A 23777-nucleotide genomic window follows, 5' to 3' on the forward strand; every position below is an offset into this window, starting at 1 on the left:
AAAAAAAGTGGGGTGTTGTGTTGTGGCATCGTAGGGCACTATAAATCCCAGTTCCTAGTCTTGGGAAGGTCAGACTAGATGACCTCCCCCCCCTCAAGGTCACTTCTGAGTCCTATTTTCTCAGATTACTGCCTAGGCCCGGCTGCCACCCCACTGAAAAGCTGTCCATGTAGTCCTCGGCTTACGACCACCCCAAAATTTCTGTCGTTAAGCGAGGCAGCTAAGCGAGCTTTGCTCCGTTTTACGACCTTTCTTGCCAGCGTTGTTAGTGAAACGGTGCAGTTAAGTGAGTAACACGGTCGTTAAAGGAATCTGGCTTCTGAATGGACTTTGCTCGCAAAAGGAGATCACGTCACACACACACACACACACACACCAGGACGCTGCGACCATCACAAATAGGAGTCAGTTGCCCAGTGTCTGAATTTTGATCATGTGACCACAGGGGATGCTGTGATAGTTGTTAAGTTTGAAAACCGGTCATAAGTCTTTTTTTTTCAGCACGGTTCTCGCTTCAGTCACTAAACGAATGGTCGTAAGTAGAGGACCACCTGTGCTTGTGGGGTGCCTGGCACAGTGGCCCCGTTTGGAATCCAGTGCCCGGCAGAGGGAGATTTATATAAGGAAATCCCCTTTAAAAACATTTAAATATCTGAGCTGGAGTTTTGGGGGTGTTGGTTCTAGCTTAGCAAGGACAAAAAATTAGGGGCAACGCAACAAAATGGCAGCAGGAGGAATGAGAAGCAGGTACGCTCCGGAACATACCAAACACACAACAACAAAATTAATCCTGTGGAACTCACTGCCACGTGATGGAGCGGCGGGCAGCGAATTGCATACTTTGCAAGGATACTGGAGATTCCAGAGAGGGGATGATCACAGCTCACACCCAGGGTCCAAGCGAGTGGATGGGTTGAGCTCCTGGCCTTTGATGCCCTTGCCAATCGGGCATCCGATAAGCCCTTTTGATTGATTGGTTGTAAAGTTTGCATATGCTTTGTCCGAGCCAGGATTTTCCGAGCCGTGTCTTTGGCCATGTTTGGGGCAGGATGCTGGATGAACTTTGTTGTTCTTGTTTTTAACTCCCCCCACTGGGTTCTTGTGATCTTCAGCTCCGAGAGTCCTACTTGTGCCCAATTGGCAGTTGGCCCAAATCATTGCCAGTTGAATAGAGTAGAGTAGGGTAGAGTAGGGTAGGGTAGGATAGGATAGGATAGGATAGGATAGGATAAACAATAGAGTAGAGTAGAGTAGAGTAGAGTAGAGTAGAGTAGAATAGAATAGAATAGAATAGAATAGAATAGAATAGAATAGAATAGAATAGAATAGAATAGAATAGAATAGAATAGAAAATATGGAACGGAACGGAACAGAACAGAACAGAACAGAACAGAAAATATGGAATGGAATGGAATGGAATGGAATGGAATGGAATGGAATGGAATAGAATAGAATAGAATAGAATAGAATAGAATAGAATAGAATAGAATAGAATAGAATAGAATAGAATCAAAGTTGGAAGGGACATTGGAGGTCTTCTAGTCCAGCCCCCTGCTCAGGCAGGAAACCCTATACCATTTCAGACAAATGGCTGTCCAGTCTCTTTTTAAAAACTTCCCATTTGGAGCATTCACAACTTCAGGAGACAGGTTGTTCCACCAATTAATTGCATAACCATTGATGGATTTACGGCAGGGATGCCCAACCTTGGCAACTTTAAAACCTGTGGGCTTCAACTCCCAGAATTCACCCAGCCGGCATGGGGAATTCTGGGAGTTGAAGTCCATATAGGTCTTAAAGTTGCCAATGGTGGCCAGCCCTGATTTAATGGCGGGATTCCCACTGCAAAGAAAATGCGCAGCTTAATAATCCTTTTCATCTGGAACTCACCTGCTGGGGAACAATAGAGCAGGGTCTCAAAAAAAAGGGGGGAAAAAGAAAAAAAAAGAAAAGCTTGAGAGGAAAAAACGAGGTTGATGGAGGAGGAAAACAGCAGCCTTGGAGACCGGGGTGGGAAGGGACAGTGAAATGAGAGCCAATTTAATCAACCTGTCGTTCTCTGTTGTGACTTCCAAGATCTGGGGACGGCTGTGGACCAATTCCCCGGCTGATCTTGTTGTCTCTTTCTGCCCCCCCCGTCCCCCCCCAGGTCCCCCGCCATGAGTCGTCGGGTGGTTCGCCAAAGCAAGTTCCGGCATGTCTTCGGACAGCCGGTCAAGGCTGACCAGATGTATGAGGACATTCGCGTCTCCAAAGTGACCTGGGACAGTTCCTTTTGTGCTGTCAACCCCAAGTTCCTGGCCATCATTGTGGAATCGGGAGGAGGCGGAGCTTTTATGGTCCTGCCCTTGAGCAAGGTAGGTGGCCTTGGGGTGGGGGTGGGGGCATCTGTCCCCCAAAGCGGGAGCCGTGGGGAGCAGCAGCATTGAAGTCTCCCAAGGCTTTTGACTTCTGCCCTCGAGGTGCTCCATAACTATTCACAACCACCCTGCGAGGGAGAGGATTCCCTTGGCCTGTAAGCGAGGCAGAAGTCCGCCATTGCAAAAGGCAAAAAAGCAGCAATTGAGCCTCTTGTGAGGGCATCTTGGCACTTCCCCCGATGGGCTCTGTGGATTGCTACAATCCAGGCCTGCTTCATTCGCACTCGGGGCCTGGGGGGTGGGGGCTGAAGGCTACAGTACAGGGCTGCAGTACAGGGCTGAACGAGTGAAATGAACCCCTAAAACCACGCTAAAAAGAAACACGATTTTACTTCTCTAAGATCATCAACAGCCACCTTTTGAGAAGAACGCAGAGAAAGGGATGAAGGAGAGTATTAAGGATATTCAAAGGGATGAGAAACTAAGGATGAGAGGAGGGATTGAAGGAGTCGAGCTGGGTGCATTTAATCTTGGGAAAAGATGATGGAAGAGGAGATGAAAGCGCTTGATCAACAGCTGAGGGACATCAACAGAAGAAGGATGAGTCATTCTTTGTCTCCTCTGACTCAAGAGTTCAAGATGAGGGTTAATGGATTGGATTTAAAATAATGTTTCTCGACTTCAGCAACTTGACGATGGGTTAAGTTAACCGCATTTGATTTTTGATTCTGGACAAGCAATGTAGTTTTGGGGTCCCTTTTCTGGAGAAGTTTGAAGGTACCCCGAAAAGTTCAACCAAAAACCAAGCCAATCTTTGGGGTCTTCCACCTGCTCGCTTTCTTCCGAAAGTTCTTGGTGACTTTGCTTCTCTCTTGTGGCCTGTTGGCAAATTTCTCTCAGCGGGACAAGGCATCTCTGGGATGGTGGAAGATGGGCCATTTTGCCCCATCTGTCCTAGCGAAGCTTGACCTGCTCCTTGGGGCAGGAATGTGGGTGAAAAACTGGAGAAATGTCTCTTCAACCTCTGCTTCCAGAAATGGCAGTCTGGCATGTTCTGGGGTCTTCACTTGGATGTTCTTCCTAATCCAATGTTTCTCGACCTCAGTGACTTGACGATGGGTGGACTTCAACTCCCAGAATCCATCGTCAAGTTGCAGAGCTCGAGAAACATTATCTTAATCCAATCCGTTATCCCAGATCTTGACCTCTGGAGCCAGAGAAGACAAAAGAGATGACTCATTCTCCTTCCGTCGACATCGTTCAGCTGGTGACCAAGTCCTTCCATCTCCGCTTCCACCATCTTTTCTCAAGGGTAAATGCACCCAGCTCGACTACTTCCATTTCTCTTTGTTGTTGTTAGCTGAGAAGTCGTGTCCGACCCATCGCGACCCCATGGACCATGTTCCTCCAGGCCTTCCTGTCCTCCACCATCTTCTGGAGTCCATTTAGGCTCATGCCTCCTGCTTCAGTGACTCCATCCAGCCACCTCGTTCTCTGTCGTCCCCTTCTTCTCTTGCCCTCCACCTTTCCCAGCATGAGGCTCTTCTCCAGTGAGTCCTTCCTTCTCATTGGGTGGCCAAAGGATTTGAGTTTTAGCTTCAGGATCTGGCCTTCTAAAGAGCAGTCAGGGTTGATCTCCTCTAGGACTGACCGCTTCAAGGGACTCGCAGGAGTCTTCTCCAGCACCACAGTTCAAAGGCCTCCATTATTTGGCGCTCAGCCTTTCTTATGGTCCAACTTTCACTGCCATAAATTGCAACTGGGAAGACCACAGCCTTGACTATACGCACTTTTGTTGACAGGGTGATGTCTCTGCTGTCTAGATTTGCCATGGCTTTCCTCCTGAGGAGCAAGCGTCTTTTAATTTCTTGGCTACAGTCCCCGTCTGCGGTGATCTTGGAGCCCAAGAAAATAAAATCTGTCACTATCCATTTCTGTACCTAGCCCTTAATTTCTTATCTCCTGAACATCCTTGATACTCTCCTTCATCCCTTTCTCTGCATCCCTCTCAAAAGTTGGCTGTTGAGACGAGGATGAACCGAATGGAAAAATGGACGACGACGTTATCCATTTGGTTGTATCCGATCCTTGGTGATTCTGTGGGTCAGGTCTCCCCCCCACACACACACACATCTTCTGACCTTGCACTACGTCTTTGAGTAAACGGAGCAATGGTCTCCTCTGATTTGGAGACAGTGGTGGAAAACTCCTCCAAGGAACACCCAACTTTTCTTCAGAAGTTAGCAGGCGACAGTGAGCCCGCTTGGCACAGAGCGGAACGAAGAGGAAAGACTCGCTTAGAAAATTACGCAGAGCCGGTTTGAGTGCGCGCGCGCCCGTCTAACGGACTGCAGTCAGGAGTGAGAAATTGGGTTCTCAGCCGATCAGGAAATGAAGTGACAGCAAGGAGAAGCGGGTATCTCTTGAAAGGAGAGGAGATGCTGCAGTCGAAATGTGGATTTGTTCCTTTGACGCACAAAGGTGCCAGATCGTGTTATTTTCACAAGCCGATCCCTGCCACATACACACACACACAAAAAAAAAGCAGGCCTGAGGGAGCGGAACAGACCAGAACAGAATGTCGGAGTTGGAAGGGACCTTGGAGGTCATCTAGTCCAGTGGTCCCCAACCTTTTGGGCACCTGAGACCGGTTACGTGGAGAGAGGTTATTCCGTGGACTTGAAGGGGGCGTGGTTTTGTGTGCTGCCTGCATCCCACGGTTGGGGCTTTCCTTGTTTGTGCGGACGGACCGGTTGCTGACATGCCACAGCCCGGTCCCAGTCCATGGATCGGGGTTTGAGGACCCCTGTTCTAGTCCAACCCCTTGCTCAGGCAGGAGCCTCTATACCATTTCAGACAAATGGTTGTCCAATCTCTTCTTTAAAAGGAGGAGGAGGAGGAGGAGGAGGAGGAGGAGGAGGAGGAGAATAACAGAGTTGGAAGGGATCTCGGAGGTCTTCTAGTCCAACCCCCTGCTTTATACCATCTCCGACAAGTGACTGTCCAGTCTCTTCTGGAAAACCTCCAGCGATGGAGCAGCCACAAATTCCGGAGGCAAGGAGTTCCACTGGTTGAATCAGCATTTTGAATCAACTTTTTGGAAATGTGGTTACCGTTTAAAATTCTGGAGAAAATCAGGGTGATTCAAACTATGAAGGCCGTCCTCAACATACGACGCAACTGAGATCAGAAATTCCGCTGCTAAGCCAGACGATGGCTAAAGGAGCCAGGCCTGGTTTTTACAACCTTCTTTGCCACGATTGCTCAGCAAATCACTGCAGTTGTTTTAGTGAGTCACCTGGACGTTAAGCGAATCCAACTTCTCCCCAGTGAAGTTGCTCATCGGAAGCCATTGGGAAGGTCACGAATAGTAACCATCTGACCCCGGGATGCGCCCAAATTTTGATCACGTGACCCTGGGGATGCTGTGATTTTTCTAAGGGCTGGCCGTGCTTTGCCACTTGGAATGGTCGCAATAATAATAATAATAATAATAATAATGATGATGATGATGATGATGATGATGGAAGGCACCTTGTGTCTGCTGACTTTATTGGGGGTGGGGGTGGGAAGGCTTTCCTTCTTACTGATTTTAGCATCAGGTAAAGGCAAAGGTAAAGGTTCCCCCGCACATGCGTGCTAGTCGTTTCCGACTCTAGGGGCCGGTGCTCATCTCCGTTTCAAAGCCGAAGAGCCAGCGCTTGTCCAAGGACATCTCCGTGGTCATGTGGCCGGCATGACTGGACGCCAAAAGCGCACGGAATGCTGTTACCTTCCCACCGGAGCGGTCCCTATTTTTCTACTTGCATTTTTACGTGCTTTCGAACTGCTAGGTTGGCAGAAGCTGGGACGAGTAACAGGCGCTCACTCTGTTACGCGGCACTCGGGATTCGACCTGCCAAACTGCCGACCTTCTGATCGACAAGCTCAGCGTCCTAACCCACTGAGCCACCGCGTCCCCTAGCATCAGGTACCCCCAGTTTATAGGGACGCGGTGGCTCAGTGGGTTAGGACGCTGCGCTTGTCGATGGTGGCATTGTTCCCGGTGGTCACGGGATCCCCTTTTGCGACCTTCTGACAAGCAAAGTCAATGGGGAAAGCCAGATTCACTTAACGACCGTGTTACTAACTTAACAACTGCAGTGATCCACTTAACAACAGTGACAAGAAAGGTCATAAAATGCAGAAAAACTCACTTAAGAAACATTTCACTTAGCAACGTAAATCTGGGGCTCAGCTGCAGTCGTAAATCGAGGTCTCCCTATACAAGCAACTCGTGGAAAAATCGCAAAGATTCCAGAGATGCAAATAGTAACTTGCAAATTCTAGTGCCAGGGAAGTTGGCAGCCCTTCGAATTTCTTCTCCTGTTTTTATCTAGTGTCTAAAAACTCCAAAATCATATGAAGGAAGGACCCCACAAGGCCAGCATAGCTTGCTCCGGCCACGATACGTGGAATGAACCCACATTTATTTAGGAGGAATAATCCCTTAAATAGGAACCAACAAGTGTGCTGCAGCTTCCAAAAAGGCCAACACAGTGCTAGGCTGCATTAACAGAGGAATAGAATCAGGATCACGTGAAGTGTTAATACCACTTTACAAGGCCTTGGTATGACCTCACTTGGAATACGGCATCCAGTTTTGGTCACCAAGGTGTAAAAAAGATGTCGAGACTCTAGAAAGGGTACAGAGAAGAGCAACAAAGATGATTGGGAGACTGGAGGCTAAAACATACCAGGAACGGTTGCTGGAATTGGGTATGTGTAGTTTAATGAAGAGAAGGACAAGGGGGGACATGATAGCAGTGTCCCAATATCTCAGGGGCTGCCCCAAAGAAGAGGGAGTCAAGCTGTTCTCCAAAGCACCAGAAGGCAGGACAAGAAGCAATGGATGGAAACTAGTCAAGGAGAGAAGCAAGCTGGAATTAAGGAGAAACTTCCTAACAGGGAGGACAATTAACCAGTGGAACTCCTGGCCTCCAGAAGCTGTGAATTCTCCAACACTGGAAATTTTTAAAGAAGAGACTGGACAGCCATTTGCCTGAAATGGTAGACTTTGATGGGGCTGTGGTTTTCTCCTTGATTGGGATATTGTTTTCTGCTTGGCTGTTCGACTGGTGTTAATCCGTGCTTATCTGGTTGTTGCTTAATTAATGCTTTAGATACTCTCTATTTACATATTTAATGGTTGGCAGGGCAAGCCACTATATATAACCTAGTTGGGTAGTGAAACATCTGCAAGGAAACCACCAAGCTCAGAGGACATCCCCACATCCTCATCCTCCTCCTCCTCCTCTCCACAAACCCCCTTCCCTTCTAGCCCTGATGATGTTCCCTAGTTGGGTCGCGAAAGGTCTGCAAGAAAACCACAAAGCTCAGAGAACATCAAGTACCCCACAATTCTCCTCATCATCATCTTCCTCCTCCTCCTCCTCCTCCCTTCTAGCACTGACAATGTTCCCTAGTTGGGTCATGAAATGTCTGCAAGAAAACAACCAAGCTCAGAGAGCATCAAGGACCCCACAGTCCTCCTCTTCCTCCTCCTCACACTGATGATGTTGTCTACTTGGGTCATGAAACGTCTGCAAGAAACGCACCCAGCTCAGAGAGCACCAAGGACCCCACAGTCCTCCTCCTCCTCCTCCTCCTCCTCCTCCTCCTCCTCCTCCTCCTCCTCCTCCTCCTCTTCTTCTTCTTCTTCTTCTTCTTCTTCTTCTTCTTCTTCTTCTTCTTCTTCTTCTTCTTCTTCTTCCTCCTCCTCCTCCTCCTCCCTTCTAGCACTGATGATGTTCTCTAGTTGGGTCATGAAACGTCTGCAAGACAACAGCCAAGCTCAGAGAACATCAAGCACCCCACAATTCTCCTCCTCCTCCTCCCCCTCCCTTCTAGCACTGAGGATGTTCCCTAACTGGGCCATGAAACACCCGCAAGAAACCCACCCAGCTCAGAGGGCACCAAGGACCCCCACCAGGCAAAATATTACACGGCCGGCACATTAAGTCAAAAACAGCCAGCCGAGCAGAGGACCACAAGACCTGACAATGTCAAAAGCCCTGAAGGACGCCGTGCTGTTTCCTCGCTTTGTTAAACCACCCGTTTGACATCATTTCTGCCATGACACCACGATGCGCACGACATCCCTCCGGACAGCCGAGGCAGGGCACCGAGTTGGGGATGCGTGAAGAATTGCTGGCGTCTCATTGCCCAAACGGAAGATGGACACACCCCGTTGGGCTGTGGTTGCCCACACCTCCTGCCCTCGGAGGACAATTTTCAGGTGCCTTGGAGGAACCTCCAGGGGCAAAAAAAATGGTGTTTTGCAAAATATCTTGAACCCCAAAGGTTCAAGCTAGAGAGCCAATCAGTCAGAATAGAGCTGGGTCTTCTAGCCAACCCCCCTGCTCAAGCTAGACCATTTCAGACAAAGGGCTGTCCAGCCTCTTCTTAAAAATCTCCAGTGATGGAGCACCCACAACTTCTGGTGGCAGGTTGTTCCACTGGTTAATTGTTCTTATTATCAGGAAATTTCTCCTTAATTCCAGGTTGCTTCTCCCCTGGATTAGTTTCCATCCGTTGCTTCTCGTCCTGCCTTCAGGTGCTTTGGAGGATAATTTGACCCCCTTTTCTTTGGGGCAGCCCCTCAAATATTGGAAGATTGCTATCATGTTCCCACCTAGTCCTTAGATAGAATGGAATAGAGCTGGGAGGGACCTTGGAGGTCATCTAGTCCAACCCCCTGCCCAGGCAGGAGAACCTATACCATCTCAGACAGGTGACTGTCCAGCCTCTTCTTAAAAATCTCCAGTGTTGGAGTACCCACAACTTCTGGTGGCAAGCTGTTCCCCTGGTTAATTGTCCTCACTGTTCGGAAGCGTCTCCTTAATTCCAGCTTGCTTCTCTCCTTGATCAGTTTCCAACCCTTGTTTCTCATCCTTCCCTCTGGTGCTTTGGAGAATAACGTGACCCCCTCTTCTTTCTGGCAGCCCCCCCCCAAATACCGGGATCCCGCTATCCTGTCTCTCTTATTTCTTCTTTTCTTTCAGACCGGCCAAACCCAAATCCCGCAGCCGTTCTTCGTACGTTTTAGTCTCCAGGCCTTGGATCCTCTCCGTTGCTCTTCTCTGAACTTTTTTTTCTTTCTCCCCAAAGTCTTTTTTCCCTGCGCTTCAGCCTGGCTTTCGGTGCTTGTGAATTTTTTCCGCCCTGGCCACTGTCCCCCTTTCCTCTTCCCGCCTCAGGCAGCTGCCCTCTAAGTGCCCCCCCTTCTCTCTTTCCCCCCCCCCTTCCTGCCCTGGACCGGCCAGGCCAGCCCGGGTCAGATGGACTGGAGCAGTTGGCCGGCTGAGTGTCACAATAATAAGTGACTCACTTTGGGAACAATTAAAACGAAGGGAGGAGGCTGAACTGGGGGGGGGCATTTTTTCCACAGCTCAGATTTCCAGGGGGGGGTGGCGGCAGGCGAGGCAGCCCGCTCAAGGTCAGGGCGCCTGGAGGAGAACTCTTGCCACAGTAGATGGCTGCATTTGTCCTCCCGACAATCTCTCAAGCTTCGTGGCCTCCCTACTTTGTAGTCTTCTTGATCCTTCCTCCTCCTCCTCCTCCTCCTCCTCCTCCTCCTCTTCCTCCTTCTCCTCTTCCTCCTCCTCCTCCTTCTCTCCCCCACAAACCACCCCTCCCCTTCTAGCACTAATGATGTTCCCTAGTTGGGTCATGAGAGCACCAAGGACCCCACAGTCCTCCTCCTCCCCCTCCTCCCTTCTTTCCCTTCATTCCTTCATTTTCCTTCTTCCTTTTCACTTTCACTTTCTCCTCCTCCTCCTCCTCCTCCCTTCTTTCCCTTCATTCCTTCATTTTCCTTCTTCCTTTTTTCACTTTCACTTTCTCCTCCTCCTCCTCCTCCCAACACTGTTGAGGTTCCCTAGTTGGGTCATGAAACGTCTGCAAGAAACCACCCAGCTCAGAGAGCACCAAAGACCCCAAAGCCCTCTTCCTCCTCCTCCTCCCCCCTTCCCCCTTCCCTCCTCCTCTTCCTCCTCCTCATCTCCCCCTAGTCCTCCTCCTCCTCCTTCCACTCCCTTTTAGCACTGATGATGTTCCCTAGTTGGGTCATAAAATGTCTGCAAGAAAACCACCAAGCTCAGAGAGCACCAAGGACCCCACAGTCCTCCTCCTCCTCCTCCTCCTCCTCCTCCTCCTCCTCCTCCTCCTCCTCCTCCTCCTCTTCCTCCCATTCCCTTCTAGCACTGATGATGTTCCCTAGTTGGGTCATGAAACGTCTGCAAGAAACCCACCCAGCTCAGAGACCCCCGAGGACCCCGAAATCCTCCTCCCCATCACTTCTCTTCCTCCTTCTCCTTTTCTTTCTTCTTCTCCTTCCCCACCTCCTCCATTTCTCTTCCTCCCTCTCTCCCTCCCTCCCCCCTTCCCTTCCTTTCCCTTCCCTCCCTCCCTCTTTCCTTCCCTTCCTCCCTTTCCTTCCCTTCCTCCCTTTTCCCTTCCCTTTTTTCTTTCCCTTCCCTTCCCTTCCCTTTCTCTTTTTATCTTCCTTCCCTTCCCTTTCTTTTCCTCTGCTCCTTTCCCTTACAATAATAACAATAATAATAATAAAGTTGGAAGGGACCTTGGAGGTCATCTAGTCCAACCCCCCGCTCAGGCAGGAAACCTTATACCATTTCAGGCAAATGGCTGTCCAGTCTCCCTTCCCTTCCTCCTCTTCCTCCTCCCCCTGGAGATCAGCACCAATTGAAGCCTCTGGGGGGCTGGGGGGGGCGGCAGTCACTCAGCAGAAGAGGAACCAAACGATAAGCAACGGGGGGGGGGAGAGAGAAGGGGCCTGGAACCGGCGCTCTCAAAGTCACCCGGCGTTACAGAAACGCTCCCCCCTTCCAAGCGGATCCCGCGCTCCGATGCCCAGGAGGGGATCAGGATGTTCTTGTCCTGCCAGGCGCACCTGGGAGTTGGAGCGCGGGAAGTGCAGTTTGCGAGAGCGTGACGAGGCTGCCAAAATTGTCCCCCGATGATTTCGGGCTGCGTTTACAGAGCCGTAACGTTCAGATCATGAGAAGTAATCGCTCTCTTTTTTCCTTGTCCTTGGTGAAAAGGACGAGTTGTGTAACGCACCTTGTCTGGACCACAAATAGACCCCGGTGGCAGACACGCACCTTCCTACTCTTTTTTTTCCCCACAACCACAACCCTGTGAGGTGGGCCGGGCTGAGAGAGAGGGACTAGCACAAAGTCACTCAGCTGGCTTTCCTGCCTAAGGTGGGACTAGAACTCACCGTCGCCTGGTCATCGGCCCAAAGTTACCCACCCGGCTTTCAGGCCTAATGCAGGACTAGAACTCACAATCGCCTGGTGGTTGGCCCAAAGTTACCCCAGTTGGCCTAAGGCAGGACTAGAACTCTCCATCTCCTGCTTTCTAGCCTGGTGCCTTGACCACTAGGCCAAACTAAGTTCATGCCTATGTTTTCTGGGTGCAAGGACCAGAGTCTTCCTTTGGAAAGCGGCACATAAATTAAATAAAATAAAATCCCCTGTTCTCCATGTATGTTTGCAGACGGGCCGCGTGGACAAGAACGTTCCCCTGGTGACTGGACACACGGCCCCCGTGCTGGACATCGACTGGTGCCCCCACAACGACAACGTCATTGCCAGCGCATCCGAAGACACAACCATCATGGTAAGTGACGGTGCCAGGGATGTCACAACCCTTCAGACGTTTTGCATTCTGGGTGTAATGATGATGACGATGATGTTGTTGTTGTAGTTGTTGTTGTTGTTGTTGTAAGGGTCCTTGGAGGTCAGGCCACTGCTCAGGCGGGAAACCCTAGACCATTTCAGACAAATGGCTGTCCAGTCTCTTCTTAAAAACTTCCAGTGTTGGAGCATTAACAGCTTCTGGAGGCAGGTTGTTAATAACAATAATAAAGTTGGAAGGGACCTTGGAGGTCATCTAGTCCAATCCCCTGCTCAGGCAGGAAACCGTATACCATTTCATACAAATGGTTGTCCAGTCTCTTCTTAAAAACTTCCAGTGTTGGAGCATTCACAGCTTCTGGAGGCAAGGAGTTCCGCTGGTTAATTGTTCTCACTGTCAGGAAATTCCTCCTTAGTTCCAGGTTGCTTCTCTCTTTGCTTAGTTTCCATCCTCGACGTACGACCACAATTTCTAATTTTTAGTCATCATCGTCTTGAGTCCCTGGCGTGACCAGACGATCAACTTTATAACTAATTTTTCCCACAGGTCAATGAGGTCAGTAAGTCAAGTCATGAGGTCAAAGGTTGAGTTGACCTGGTTGTGAATGCGAATCCAGCCTGACCAATGGCATTTTTTGGCCATGTTTTGCCCAAAACGAGGCAAAAAAACCCTCACAAATTGCGATCGGGTGACCACCGGACACTGCAACTGGTCGCAAATGGGATTTACCCCCAGTTGCCATCACGTAGACTGGTGGGGGTCAGGGGGCAGCGGTCACGAGTTTGAATTGAGCTCATGACTGGCTTTTTCAGGGCTTATCGTTAATTCAAACCGTTCTTAAGTGAACGATTGTATGTTGGGGACTACCTGTGTTTACGGCAGGGGTAGGCAACCTTGGCTCTTTTATGACTTGTGAACTTCAACTCCCAGAATTCCTGAGCCAGCCATGCTGAGGAGAAAGGGAGAGGTTTCCAAGCTGAGCCACATTGGCTCAGGAATTCTGGGAGTTGAAGTCCACAAGTCATGAGGGGGCCATAGTTCCCCCATGCTGGTTCAGGAATTCTGGGAGTTGAAGTCCATAAGCCATAAAGGGTCCATGGTTTCCCCCATGCTCGCTCAGGAATTCTGGGAGTTGAAGTCCACAAGTCATGAGGGGGCCATAGTTCCCCCATGCTGGCTGAGGAATTTTGGGAATGGAAGTCCACAAGTCATGAGGGGGCCATAGTTCCCCCATGCTGGTTCAGGAATTCTGGGAGTTGAAGTCCATAAGCCATAAAGGGTCCATGGTTTCCCCCATGCTCGCTCAGGAATTCTGGGAGTTGAAGTCCACAAGTCATGAGGGGGCCATAGTTCCTTCATGCTGGCTGAGGAATTCTGGGAGTTGAAGTCCACCAGTCATGAGGGGGCCATAGTTCCCCCGTGCTGGCTGAGGAATTCTGGGAATGGAAGTCCACAAGTCATGAGGGGGCCATAGTTCCTTCATGCTGGCTGAGGAATTCTGGGAGTTGAAGTCCATCAGTCATGAAGGGGCCATAGTTCTCTCAAGCTGGCTCAGGAATTCTGGGAATTGAAGTCCACAAGTTATGAAGGGGCCATAGTTCCCCCATGCTGGCTCAGGAATTCTGGGAGTTGAAGTCCACCAGTCATAAAAGAGCCAAGGTTGCCTATCCCTGGTTTAGGGTCTTTTGACGAAACAGGGATTAGAATTGGAGGCAGTGAAGACACTTTGGCGAATGTGAGCATTTTGTGGTCACCATCTTGACTTTTTTGACCACACCGGGTGCAGCGGTTGGCTGATTTAGAAAGCACTCTGGGGAGACCCTCTAGGTTGGGTGGGTGGGGAGCATTTTGGGAAGCTGATGAAAAGAAAAGGTTTAACCTCCCTCCAGGACTGTTTTTTCTTATGGGGTCAGTTGTGAGTTGGGGGGGAATTTAATTTCACATGTTTGATTGGAAGGCTAGGGAGATTCAAGCCTCCGGCCTCTTGAAAAAGCACTTTTGAGTTTGATGGGGAGCTTTTTTCTGCCTTGGGTGCCTTATTCATGAGGAGGAGGAGGAGGAGGAGGAGGAGGAGGAGGAGGAGGAGGAAGATGCAGCAAGCAAAGAAATGAGGCCAGAGACACAAAGAGCCACTTGGCTGAAGAAGAAGCCAGGTTTCTTGAACTGTGCGGGTCTGTCTTGAAGCTGCTGTTTCCCCACCTTGGAGGTTTAGGATGGGAGGACTTCCGCTCCCAGAATCCCCCAGCCAGCCTGCTTTAAGAGGGGTGGGCTTCCACTCCCAGAATCCCCCAGCCAGCCTGCTTTAAGAGGGGTGGGCTTCCACTCCCAGAATCCCCCAGCCAGCCTGCTTTAAGAGGGGTGGGCTTCCAGAATCCCCTAGACAGCCTGCTTTAAGAGGGGTGGGCTTCCACTTCCAGAATCCCCCAGCCAGCCTGCTTTAAGAGGGGTGGGCTTCCAGAATCCCCTAGCCAGCCTGCTTTAAGAGGGGTGGGATTCCACTCCCAGAATCCCCCAGCCAGCCTGCTTTAAGAGGGGTGGGCTTCCAGAATCCCCTAGCCAGCCTGCTTTAAGAGGGGTGGGATTCCACTCCCAGAATCCCCCAGCCAGCCTGCTTTATGAGGGGTGGACTTCCACTCCCAGAATCCCCCAGCCAGCCTGCTTTAAGAGGGGTGGGCTTCCACTCCCAGAATCCCCCAGCTGGAATGCTTTAAGAGGGGCGGACTTCAATTCCCAGAATTCCCCAGCCAGCGTGCTTTAAGATGGGCGGACTTCCACTCCCAGAATTCCCCAGCCATTCAAGCTTGAAGAGGGGTGGACTTCAACTCCCAGAATCCCCCAGCCAGCAGGCTTTAAGAGGGGTGGGCTTCCACTCCCAGAATCCCCCAGCCAGCCTGCTTTAAGAGGAGCAGACCCGCTCCCAGAATTCCCCAGCCATTCAAGCTTTAAGAGGGGCGGACTTCAATTCCCAGAATTCCCCAGCCAGCGTGCTTTAAGAGGGGTGGGCTTCCACTCCCAGAATCCCCCAGCCAGCCTGCTTTAAGAAGGGTGGGCTTCCACTCCCAGAATCCCCCAGCCAGCCTGCTTTAAGAGGAGCAGACCCGCTCCCAGAATTCCCCAGCCATTCAAGCTTTAAGAGGGGCGGACTTCAATTCCCAGAATTCCCCAGCCAGCGTGCTTTAAGAGGGGTGGGCTTCCACTCCCAGAATCCCCCAGCCAGCCTGCTTTAGGAGGGGTGGGCTTCCACTCCCAGAATCTCCCAGCCTGCATGCTTTAAGATTGGATGCCAGAGGGTCGCCCGGCATCCTTTGTTGCCCAAAAGGGACCCCGATGTCCCCCTCTTTGCCTCTTTCCAATCCAGTCCCTGCAGTGCGCCAGCCTCTTCCTCGGCTGGGGAAACCAAGACTTTGCACTTGCAGACATTTTCCGGAGGGGAAAAAATCCAACAGCAGTTTTTCCTTCCCTCCCTGCAGCCCCACCCCGTCCCAGAGCTGGGAGAATCCCGAAATTGCTGAGCCAGCCAAATGTTTCCCAGCTGAATGAGAGTCCTGGGAATTTGTCCAAGCACTGCAGGGGCAGCCGGGCACCGTCCTAGCACTGCAGAACATCAGAAGCAGTTAGTCAGCCCTGAAAGGGGGTAGAATAGAATAGAATAGAATAGAATAGAATAGAATAGAATAGAATAGAATAGAATAGAATAGAATAGAATAGAATAGAATAGAATAGAATAGAATAGAATAGAATAGAATAGAATAGAAAATATGGAATGGAATGGAATGGAATGGAATGGAATGGAATGGAATAGAATAGAATAGAATAGAATAGAATAGAATAGAATAGAATAGAATAGAATAGAATAGAATAGAATAGAATAGAAAATATGGAATGGAATAGAATAGAATAGAATAGAATAGAATAGAATAGAATAGAATAGAATAGAATAGAATAGAATAGAATAGAATAGAATAGAATAGAATAGAATAGAATAGAAAATATGGAATGGAATGGAATGGAATGGAATAGAATAGAATAGAATAGAATAGAATAGAATAGAATAGAATAGAATAGAATAGAATAGAATAGAATAGAATAGAATAGAATGGAATAGAAAATAGAATAGAATAGAATAGAATAGAATAGAATAGAATAGAATAGAATAGAATAGAATAGAATAGAATAGAATAGAATAGAATAGAATAGAATAGAATAGAAAATATGGAATGGAATGGAATGGAATGGAATGGAATAGAATAGAATAGAATAGAATAGAATAGAATAGAATAGAATAGAATAGAATAGAATAGAAAATATGGAATGGAATGGAATAGAATAGAATAGAATAGAATAGAATAGAATAGAATAGAATAGAATAGAATAGAATAGAATAGAATAGAATAGAATATATGGAATGGAATGGAATAGAATAGAATAGAATGGAATAGAATAGAATAGAATGGAATAGAAAATAGAATAGAATAGAATAGAATAGAATAGAATAGAATAGAATAGAATAGAATAGAATAGAATAGAATATATGGAATGGAATAGAATAGAATAGAATGGAATAGAATAGAAAATAGAGAATAGAATAGAATAGAATAGAATAGAATAGAATAGAATAGAATAGGGAATGGAATGGAATGGAATGGAATGGAATGGAATAGAATAGAATAGAATAGAATCTGGAAGGGACCTTGGAGGTCTTCTAGTCCAGCCCCCTGCTCACCCAAGAGAACCTAGACCATCTCAGAGAAGTGACTGTCCTGCCTCTTCTTAAAATCCTCCAAGGATAGAGCACTCACGATTTCTGGTGGCAACTTCTGTTCCACTGGTTAATTGTCCTCAGTGTCCAATGTGGTGGGTCCAAGGCGTCCCATCCGCTGCCCCCTTCTCCGTTGGCACCAAAGGAGAGAGGAACCATTTCCCCTCCGTGGGGTCAGCTGGCCAAGGGGTGGGCTTCGGACTGCAGGCCCTGGCGGGAAGCTGGCATCTTTTCCGGGGCCATGAGGCAGCATTTGGGGCTAATTATAGCAGCCGGGAGTCAGCACCTAAGAATAGAGCCTTCCGTGCCATAGGCCAAGAGGAGGATGGGATGGGCAGCTACACACACACACACACACACACACACACACACACACACTGGCGCACTTCCCCCTCTTCCTTTGTGCCAAGAGCAAACACTTTGGCTGGGATGGAAAAGTGTCTTTGCTGGAAACAGCACCCTGGGGGTGGGGGGCACACATGTTCAAAGCTACCCCAGCCCCACTCAGATTTTGTTGTGCCACCAGCACAACTGTTGACGGAGGCACTTAAAAGGATGGGACATGTGAGAATTGAACTTTTCTAAGGACACAGCTGTCTCACAAGGGTGGGGTGGGGTTCTCAGCCATGGCAATCTTAACATGGCTGGACTTCCAGTCCCAGAATTCCTCAGCCACTGTGCTTTAAGACAGGAGGACTTCAACTCCCATAATCCCCCAGCCGGCATGCTTTAAGAGGGGTGGACTTCCACTCCCAGAATCCCCCAGCCAGCCTGCTTTAAGAGGGGTGGACTTCAACTCCCATAATCCCCCAGCCAACCTGATTTAAGAGGGGAGGACTTCAACTCCCAGAATCCCCCAGCCAGCCTGCTTTAAGAGGGGTGAACTTCAACTCCCATAATCCCCCAGCCAACCTGCTTTAAGAGGGGAGGACTTCAACTCCCATAATCCCCCAGCCAGCATGCTTTAAAAGGGGTGGACTTCCATTCCCAGAATCCCCCAGCCAGCATGCTTTAAGAGGGGTGGACTTCAACTCCCATAATCCCCCAGCCAGCCTGCTTTAAGAGGGGAGGACTTCAAATCCCATAATCCCCCAGCCAGCCTGCTTTAAGAGGGGTGGACTTCAACTCCCATAATCCCCCAGCCAGCATGCTTTAAGAGGGGTGTTCTTCATCTCCCAGAATTCCCTAGCCAGCAGGCTTTAAGAGGGGAGGACTTCAACTCCCAGAATCCCCCAATCAGCTTCCTTTAAGATGGGTGGACGTCATCTCCCAGAATTCCCCAGCATAAATTTGGTCACGGTCTGAAGCGTCTTCTTCAAACCTCAGTTAGTTCCCATGTTCTGATGTGCTGGGTGTCCAACACCCGAATTCCTGATGGGTCTGAGGGGCAGCAGGCTGGCCCCACCCTCTGAAACCGGAGTTCAAGTCCCCAGCCGCGCTGCAGCTCTCTTTCTGGCAAATGAGCAGGAGGGCCACGCTCAAATATTGAAAAAAGATTAAGTAATTTTTTTTTTAATTGGGGCAGAAGAGACTCAGAGGTACAGGCAAGGGGTCCGGTCTGTTTCGCAACTCCAGGTGTGAAGAAAAGGTGGGGGAAAAAAATCAAAACAGCTGCTGATATATTTCTATTTTTATCTGCATGTGATGCGGATGGCCTCACCCTGCTAACTCCGGATAAGCTAAGCAGGATCAGGGGGATTGGAGCGGAGGCTACCAAGTGATCTCAGGATCGTAGCGAGTGGGATAAGCAAAGAGTAACCGCGTTCCTAATGTTGCACGGACCCTTCTTGAAGGGGCATCCGGCCTGGGGCTCATCTTGACGCTTCTGTGGCATCTTAACAAAAGAAACTGGGATGCAATCAGGCTTTCTGGGGATGGGCAAAGCTTGCGCTATGGGCAGGGGTGCGAAATCTGCCGAAGGAATGTTTGTGGGGAATGAGGCCATTGTCAGCTTCCGTGTATGTAGAAGCTCTGGGTTAAGAGAGCAGAAAAGGATTTCTTGTGACTTTGGAACTCCCTGCCTCAGGAAAGCGGGCTGATCATTTCACTGCTGGCCTTCAGGAAGGCCTGTTCAAGGGGTGGAGGTTATCTGCTGCCCATGGATTGTTTTTTTAAGAGCTGTTGGTGGTTTATTTTATTTTATTATTATTTTATTGTATTTATTTTTTATTATTTTATTGTATTGTATTTATTTTTTATTATTTTATTGATTTTATCTTATTATTTTATTTTATATATCTTATTTTACATTTGATTTTATTGTATTTTATGACTGATTTTATTTTATTGATTTTGTTTTGATTTTTTATGATTTTATTGATCTTATTTGATTTTTTTTATTTTATTGTATTTTATTTTATTGATTTTATTTGATTTTTTTACTTTATATATCTTATTTTACATTTGATTTTATTGTATTTTATTATTGATTTTATTTTACTGATTTTATTTGATTTTTTATGATTTTATTGATCTTATTTGATTTTACTTTTTTCTATTTTCTTTTATTTTGTTATTTGATTTTATAAAAAAAATTTTGATTTTATATTTTATTTTATGGTTTGACTTTATTCCACTTTATTTCATTTGATTTTACATTTTAATATTATTTATTCTTTTATGATTTTATTTTATGATTTGATTTAATTTTATATTGGATGTTGTTATCCTTTATACGGGGAGTCCTTGATTTACAGCCATTGATTCAGTGAGTGAAGTTACAGCAGCCGTGAAACAGGTGACTTATGGCCGTTTTTCACCCTTACGACCATTGTGGCATCCCCGTGGTCACGTGATCAAGATTCAGAACGAGGGGCAACTGACTCGTAGTTATGACGGTCGCAGTGTCCTGGGGCCACCTTCTGATAAGCAAAGTGGGGAAATCAGACTCACTTAACAACCGTGTTACTGACTTAACAACTGCAGTGACTCACTTAACAACGCTCATAAAATGGGGCAAAACTCACTTAACCACTGCCTGGCTTAGCCATCAAAGTTTTGGGATCAATTGGGACTTAACCTGTCTGTTGTTACAACAACAATAACAACAACAATACAACGACGACGATGACGATGATGATGGAAGGGACCTTGGAGGTCATCTAGTCCAACCCCCTGCTCAGGCAGGAAACCGTATACCATTTCAGACAAATGGCTGTCCAGTCTCTTCTTAAAAACTTCCAATGTTGGAGCATTCACAGCTTCTGGAGGCAAGGAGTTCCACTGGTTAATTGTTCTAACACTCAGGAAATTCCTCCTTAGTTCTCGGTTGCTTCTCTCCTTGATTAGTTTCCATCCTTGACGGAGGAGGAGGAGGAGGAGGAGGAGCAGGAGGAGGAGGAGGAGGAGGAGGAAGGGAGGGAGGGAGGGAGGGACCTTGGAGGTCATCTAGTTCAACCCCCTGCTCAGGCAGGAAACCCTATGTCATTTCAGACCAATGGCTGTCCAGTCTCTTCTTAAAAACTTCCAGTGTTGGAGCATTCACCGCTTCTGGAGGCAGGTTGTTACTAATAATAAAGTCGGAAGGGACCTTGGAGGTCATCTAGTCCAACCCCTTCCTCCGTCAGGAAACCCTATATCATTTCAGTCTCTTCTTAAAAACGTCCAGTGCTGGAGCATTCACCGCTTCTGGAGGCAAGGAGTTCCACTGGTTAATCGTTCTCACTGTCGGGAAATTCCTCCTTAGTCCTAAGGTTGCTTCTCTCCTTGGTTAGTTTTTGGCGACTTTTAGCCAAGTTCTCACTTGACCCGAAGACCCTTTTCTCTCCCTCCAGGTCTGGCAGATTCCGGATTTCCTGCCCATGCGGAACCTGACAGAGCCGGTGGTGACCCTAGAAGGGCATTCCAAGCGGGTGGGCATCCTAACCTGGCACCCCACGGCCCGCAACGTTTTACTCAGCGCAGGTAAGACCCTCTCCACCCACCCTGGGGACCCCCGTTGGGATGCAGTTCCTCGGGGAAACCCAGTGTTTCTCAACCTCAGCAACCTTTAAGATGGGTAGAATTCAACTCCCAGAATTCCCCAGCCAGCACAGTCATTGCAAAGGATTCTGGGAGTTGACGTCCACGCATAAAGAATGCTCTATCTCAACTTTGGCAACTGAAATATGTGTGGACTTCAACTCCCAGAATTCCCCAGCCAGATCCCAAAGCTGGGAGTTGAAGTCCACGCACCTTAGAGTTGTCTTGTTGAGAAACACCAATCTACGTGGGGTATGTAAGTAGGAAGCTGAATGCTTTTGCCTTGGAAGCATCATCAGGAATGGCTGTCTGAGTCCCCCGCCTGGAATTCAATAGGGACTAGAATCTTAACTCCTTCCTTTAAGGAAAAAGACCGTCTTGAGTCTTCCCAGGTTAATTTGGCCGGGCTTTCCTCCTCCTTTCCCAACTTAGAAAAATTGCAGTCACTTAGTCTGCTTATCTATTTTTAATTTTTATTGAATGGGTGGATGGATGGATTCAGGATTTATAAGGCTGCTCGACTCAGGCGGGGTGATTCTTGGCGTTGGACAACACAAACACACAATACACAGGGGGGAAAACTAACAACCCTACAAAAATATATCATGACTAATGGGCAAGGGGTAAATATAGCATCATAAAGCCCATAATAAATCTTTCCAGATGTGACCTGGGCAGGATCTTAAAGATAATCAGAACACGCAATAATGGAGTTGGAAGGGACGTTGGAGGTCATCTAGTCCAACCCCCTGCTCAAGCAGGAGGTCCTATATCATTCTAGAGACCAATGGCTGTCTGATCCCTTCTTTAAAAAGCCCCAATGATGGAGCACCCATCCTTAGTCCAGAATTTCTCGACCTGGGCCACTTGACGATGGGTGGACTACAACTCCCAGAATCCCCCAGCCAGCCTGGCCTTAAAAACTGCCCAAATTTTCCCTTCTCTCTCCCGGATGGCTCCCAGTGTTCCTGCACGCCTTCTGTTTTTGCAGCTTCATTTTGGTTACGTGAGAGGCCGAAGCAACCTCCTCTTCGGCTGGGGAAAGTGGACGGTTAATAGCCAGCCACCATCATCATTATTTTTGTTGTTATTGTTGTTACAAAATTTACCTGCTGTTCCTCTGGTTTTGAAGGGACTCTGGGTGGCTTAGCACACCAAAATATGAAAAGCACCTAATATAAGTATACAGACTAAAATTAAAATGCACACTCAACTCACAACAGGAATGAACGCGTCCTGCTCTGGTTGGAGCAATGAGGCGAAATTACAGGCAGTGCTCGGCTTACAACGATTTGTTTAGTGACCATTCAAGTTACAACGGATGGAAACTAACCAAGGAGAGAAGCAACCTAGAACTAAGGAGAAACTTCCTGACAGTGAGAACAATTAACCAGTGGAACAACCTGCCTCAAGAAGCTGTGAATGCTTCAACACTGGAAGTTTTTAAGAAGAGACTGGACAGCCATTTGTCCGAAATGGTATAGGGTTTCCTGCCTGAGCAGGGGGTTGGACTAGATGACCTCCAAGGTCCCTTCCAACTTTATTATTATTATTATACAACGGCACTGAAAAAAAAGCCATTTATGATCATTTTTCACACGGCCATTGCAACATCCCCGTGGGTTATGTGGTCAAAATTCACACGCTTGAGTAACTGACTCGTACTTATGACGGTCCCGGGGATAGGCGATCCTCTTTTGCAACCTTCTGACAAAGTCAATCGGGGGTGTGGGGGGGAGGCATATTCACTTAAGGACCGTGTTATTAACTTAAAAAACTGCAGGGGTTCACTTAACAGCCCTGGCAAGGAAGGTGGCAAAATGGGGCACAACCCACTTCACAGCTGTTTCACTTAGCATCAGAAAGGTCGGGCTCGATTGCGGTCGTAAGTTGAGGACTACCTGAAATGGGACGGTGAAGGGGGTGGGGGGGTTGGGAGGCCGGGGTCCTTTTACTGTGTCCTGATGGCCTCTCTGAACAGGGGGGGACAACGTGATCATGCTGTGGAACGTGGGCACCGGGGAGGCACTGCTGACGCTGGACGACCTGCACACGGATGTCATTTACAACGTGTGCTGGAACCGCAACGGCAGCCAGATTGTGACCACTTGCAAGGACAAGCACCTGCGCATCATCGACCCCCGGCAGCACCTGGTTGTGGCTGTGAGTCAGACCGACCGGGGTGGTGGGTGGTGGTGGGGACTGCCTTACCTGCCCCCAGCATGTGGGGTAGAGGCGAGTTTTTCTTCCTTCGTTTGGCATCCTCTGGGTCAGAGGTAGGCAACCTTGGCTCTTTTATGACTCATGGACTTCAACGCCCAGAATTCCTGAACCAGCATGGGGGAACTATGACCCCTTCATGACTCGTGGACTTCCACTCTCAGAATTCCTGAGCCAGAATGGGGGAACTATGGCCCCTTCATGACTTGCAGACTTCAACTCCCAGAATTCCTGAGCCAGCATGGGGAACTATGGCCCCTTCATGACTTGCAGACTTCAACTCCCAGAATTCCTGAGCCAGCATGGGGGAACTATGGCCCCCTTTATGACTTGTGGACTTCAACTCCCAGAATTCCTGAGCCAGCATGGGGGAACTATGGCCCCTTCATGCCTTGTGGACTTCAACTCCCAGAATTCCTCAGCTAGTGTGGCTCAGCTTGGAAACCTCTCCATTTCTCCTCAGCGTGGCTGGCTCAGGAATTCTGGGAGTTGAAGTCCACGAGTCATCAAAGAGCCAAGGTGGCCTACCCCTGCTCTGGGTGGTTCAGACCAGTGTTTCCAACCTTAAAAGGGATGGACTTCCGCTCCCAGAATCCCCAGCCAGCAGGCTTTGAGAGGGGTGGACTTCCACTCCCAGAATCCCCCAGCCAGCTTGCTCTAAGAAGGGAGGACATTAATTCCTAGAATTCCCCAGCCAGCCTGCTTTAAGAGGGGTGGGCTTCCACTCCCAGAATCCCCCAGCCGGCATGCTTTAAGAGGGGTGGGCTTCCACTCCCAGA

At 48.6% G+C, this 23777-nt stretch overlaps 1 protein-coding gene across 1 annotated transcript in view; it reads left to right on the forward strand.

Moving 5' to 3' along the window:
* CORO6 (coronin 6) overlaps positions 1–23777 on the forward strand; it is a 37765-nt gene that overhangs the window by 1588 nt on the left and 12400 nt on the right. The window contains 4 exon segments of the mRNA XM_081338224.1: positions 2150–2357; positions 11919–12041; positions 20592–20721; positions 22760–22941. Coding sequence (XP_081194350.1) covers positions 2160–2357; positions 11919–12041; positions 20592–20721; positions 22760–22941 — 633 coding nt within the window. The 5' untranslated portion in view covers positions 2150–2159.

Source organism: Vipera berus (genome assembly GCF_964194415.1).
Source record: "Vipera berus genome assembly, chromosome: 1".
NCBI lineage: Eukaryota > Metazoa > Chordata > Lepidosauria > Squamata > Viperidae > Vipera > Vipera berus.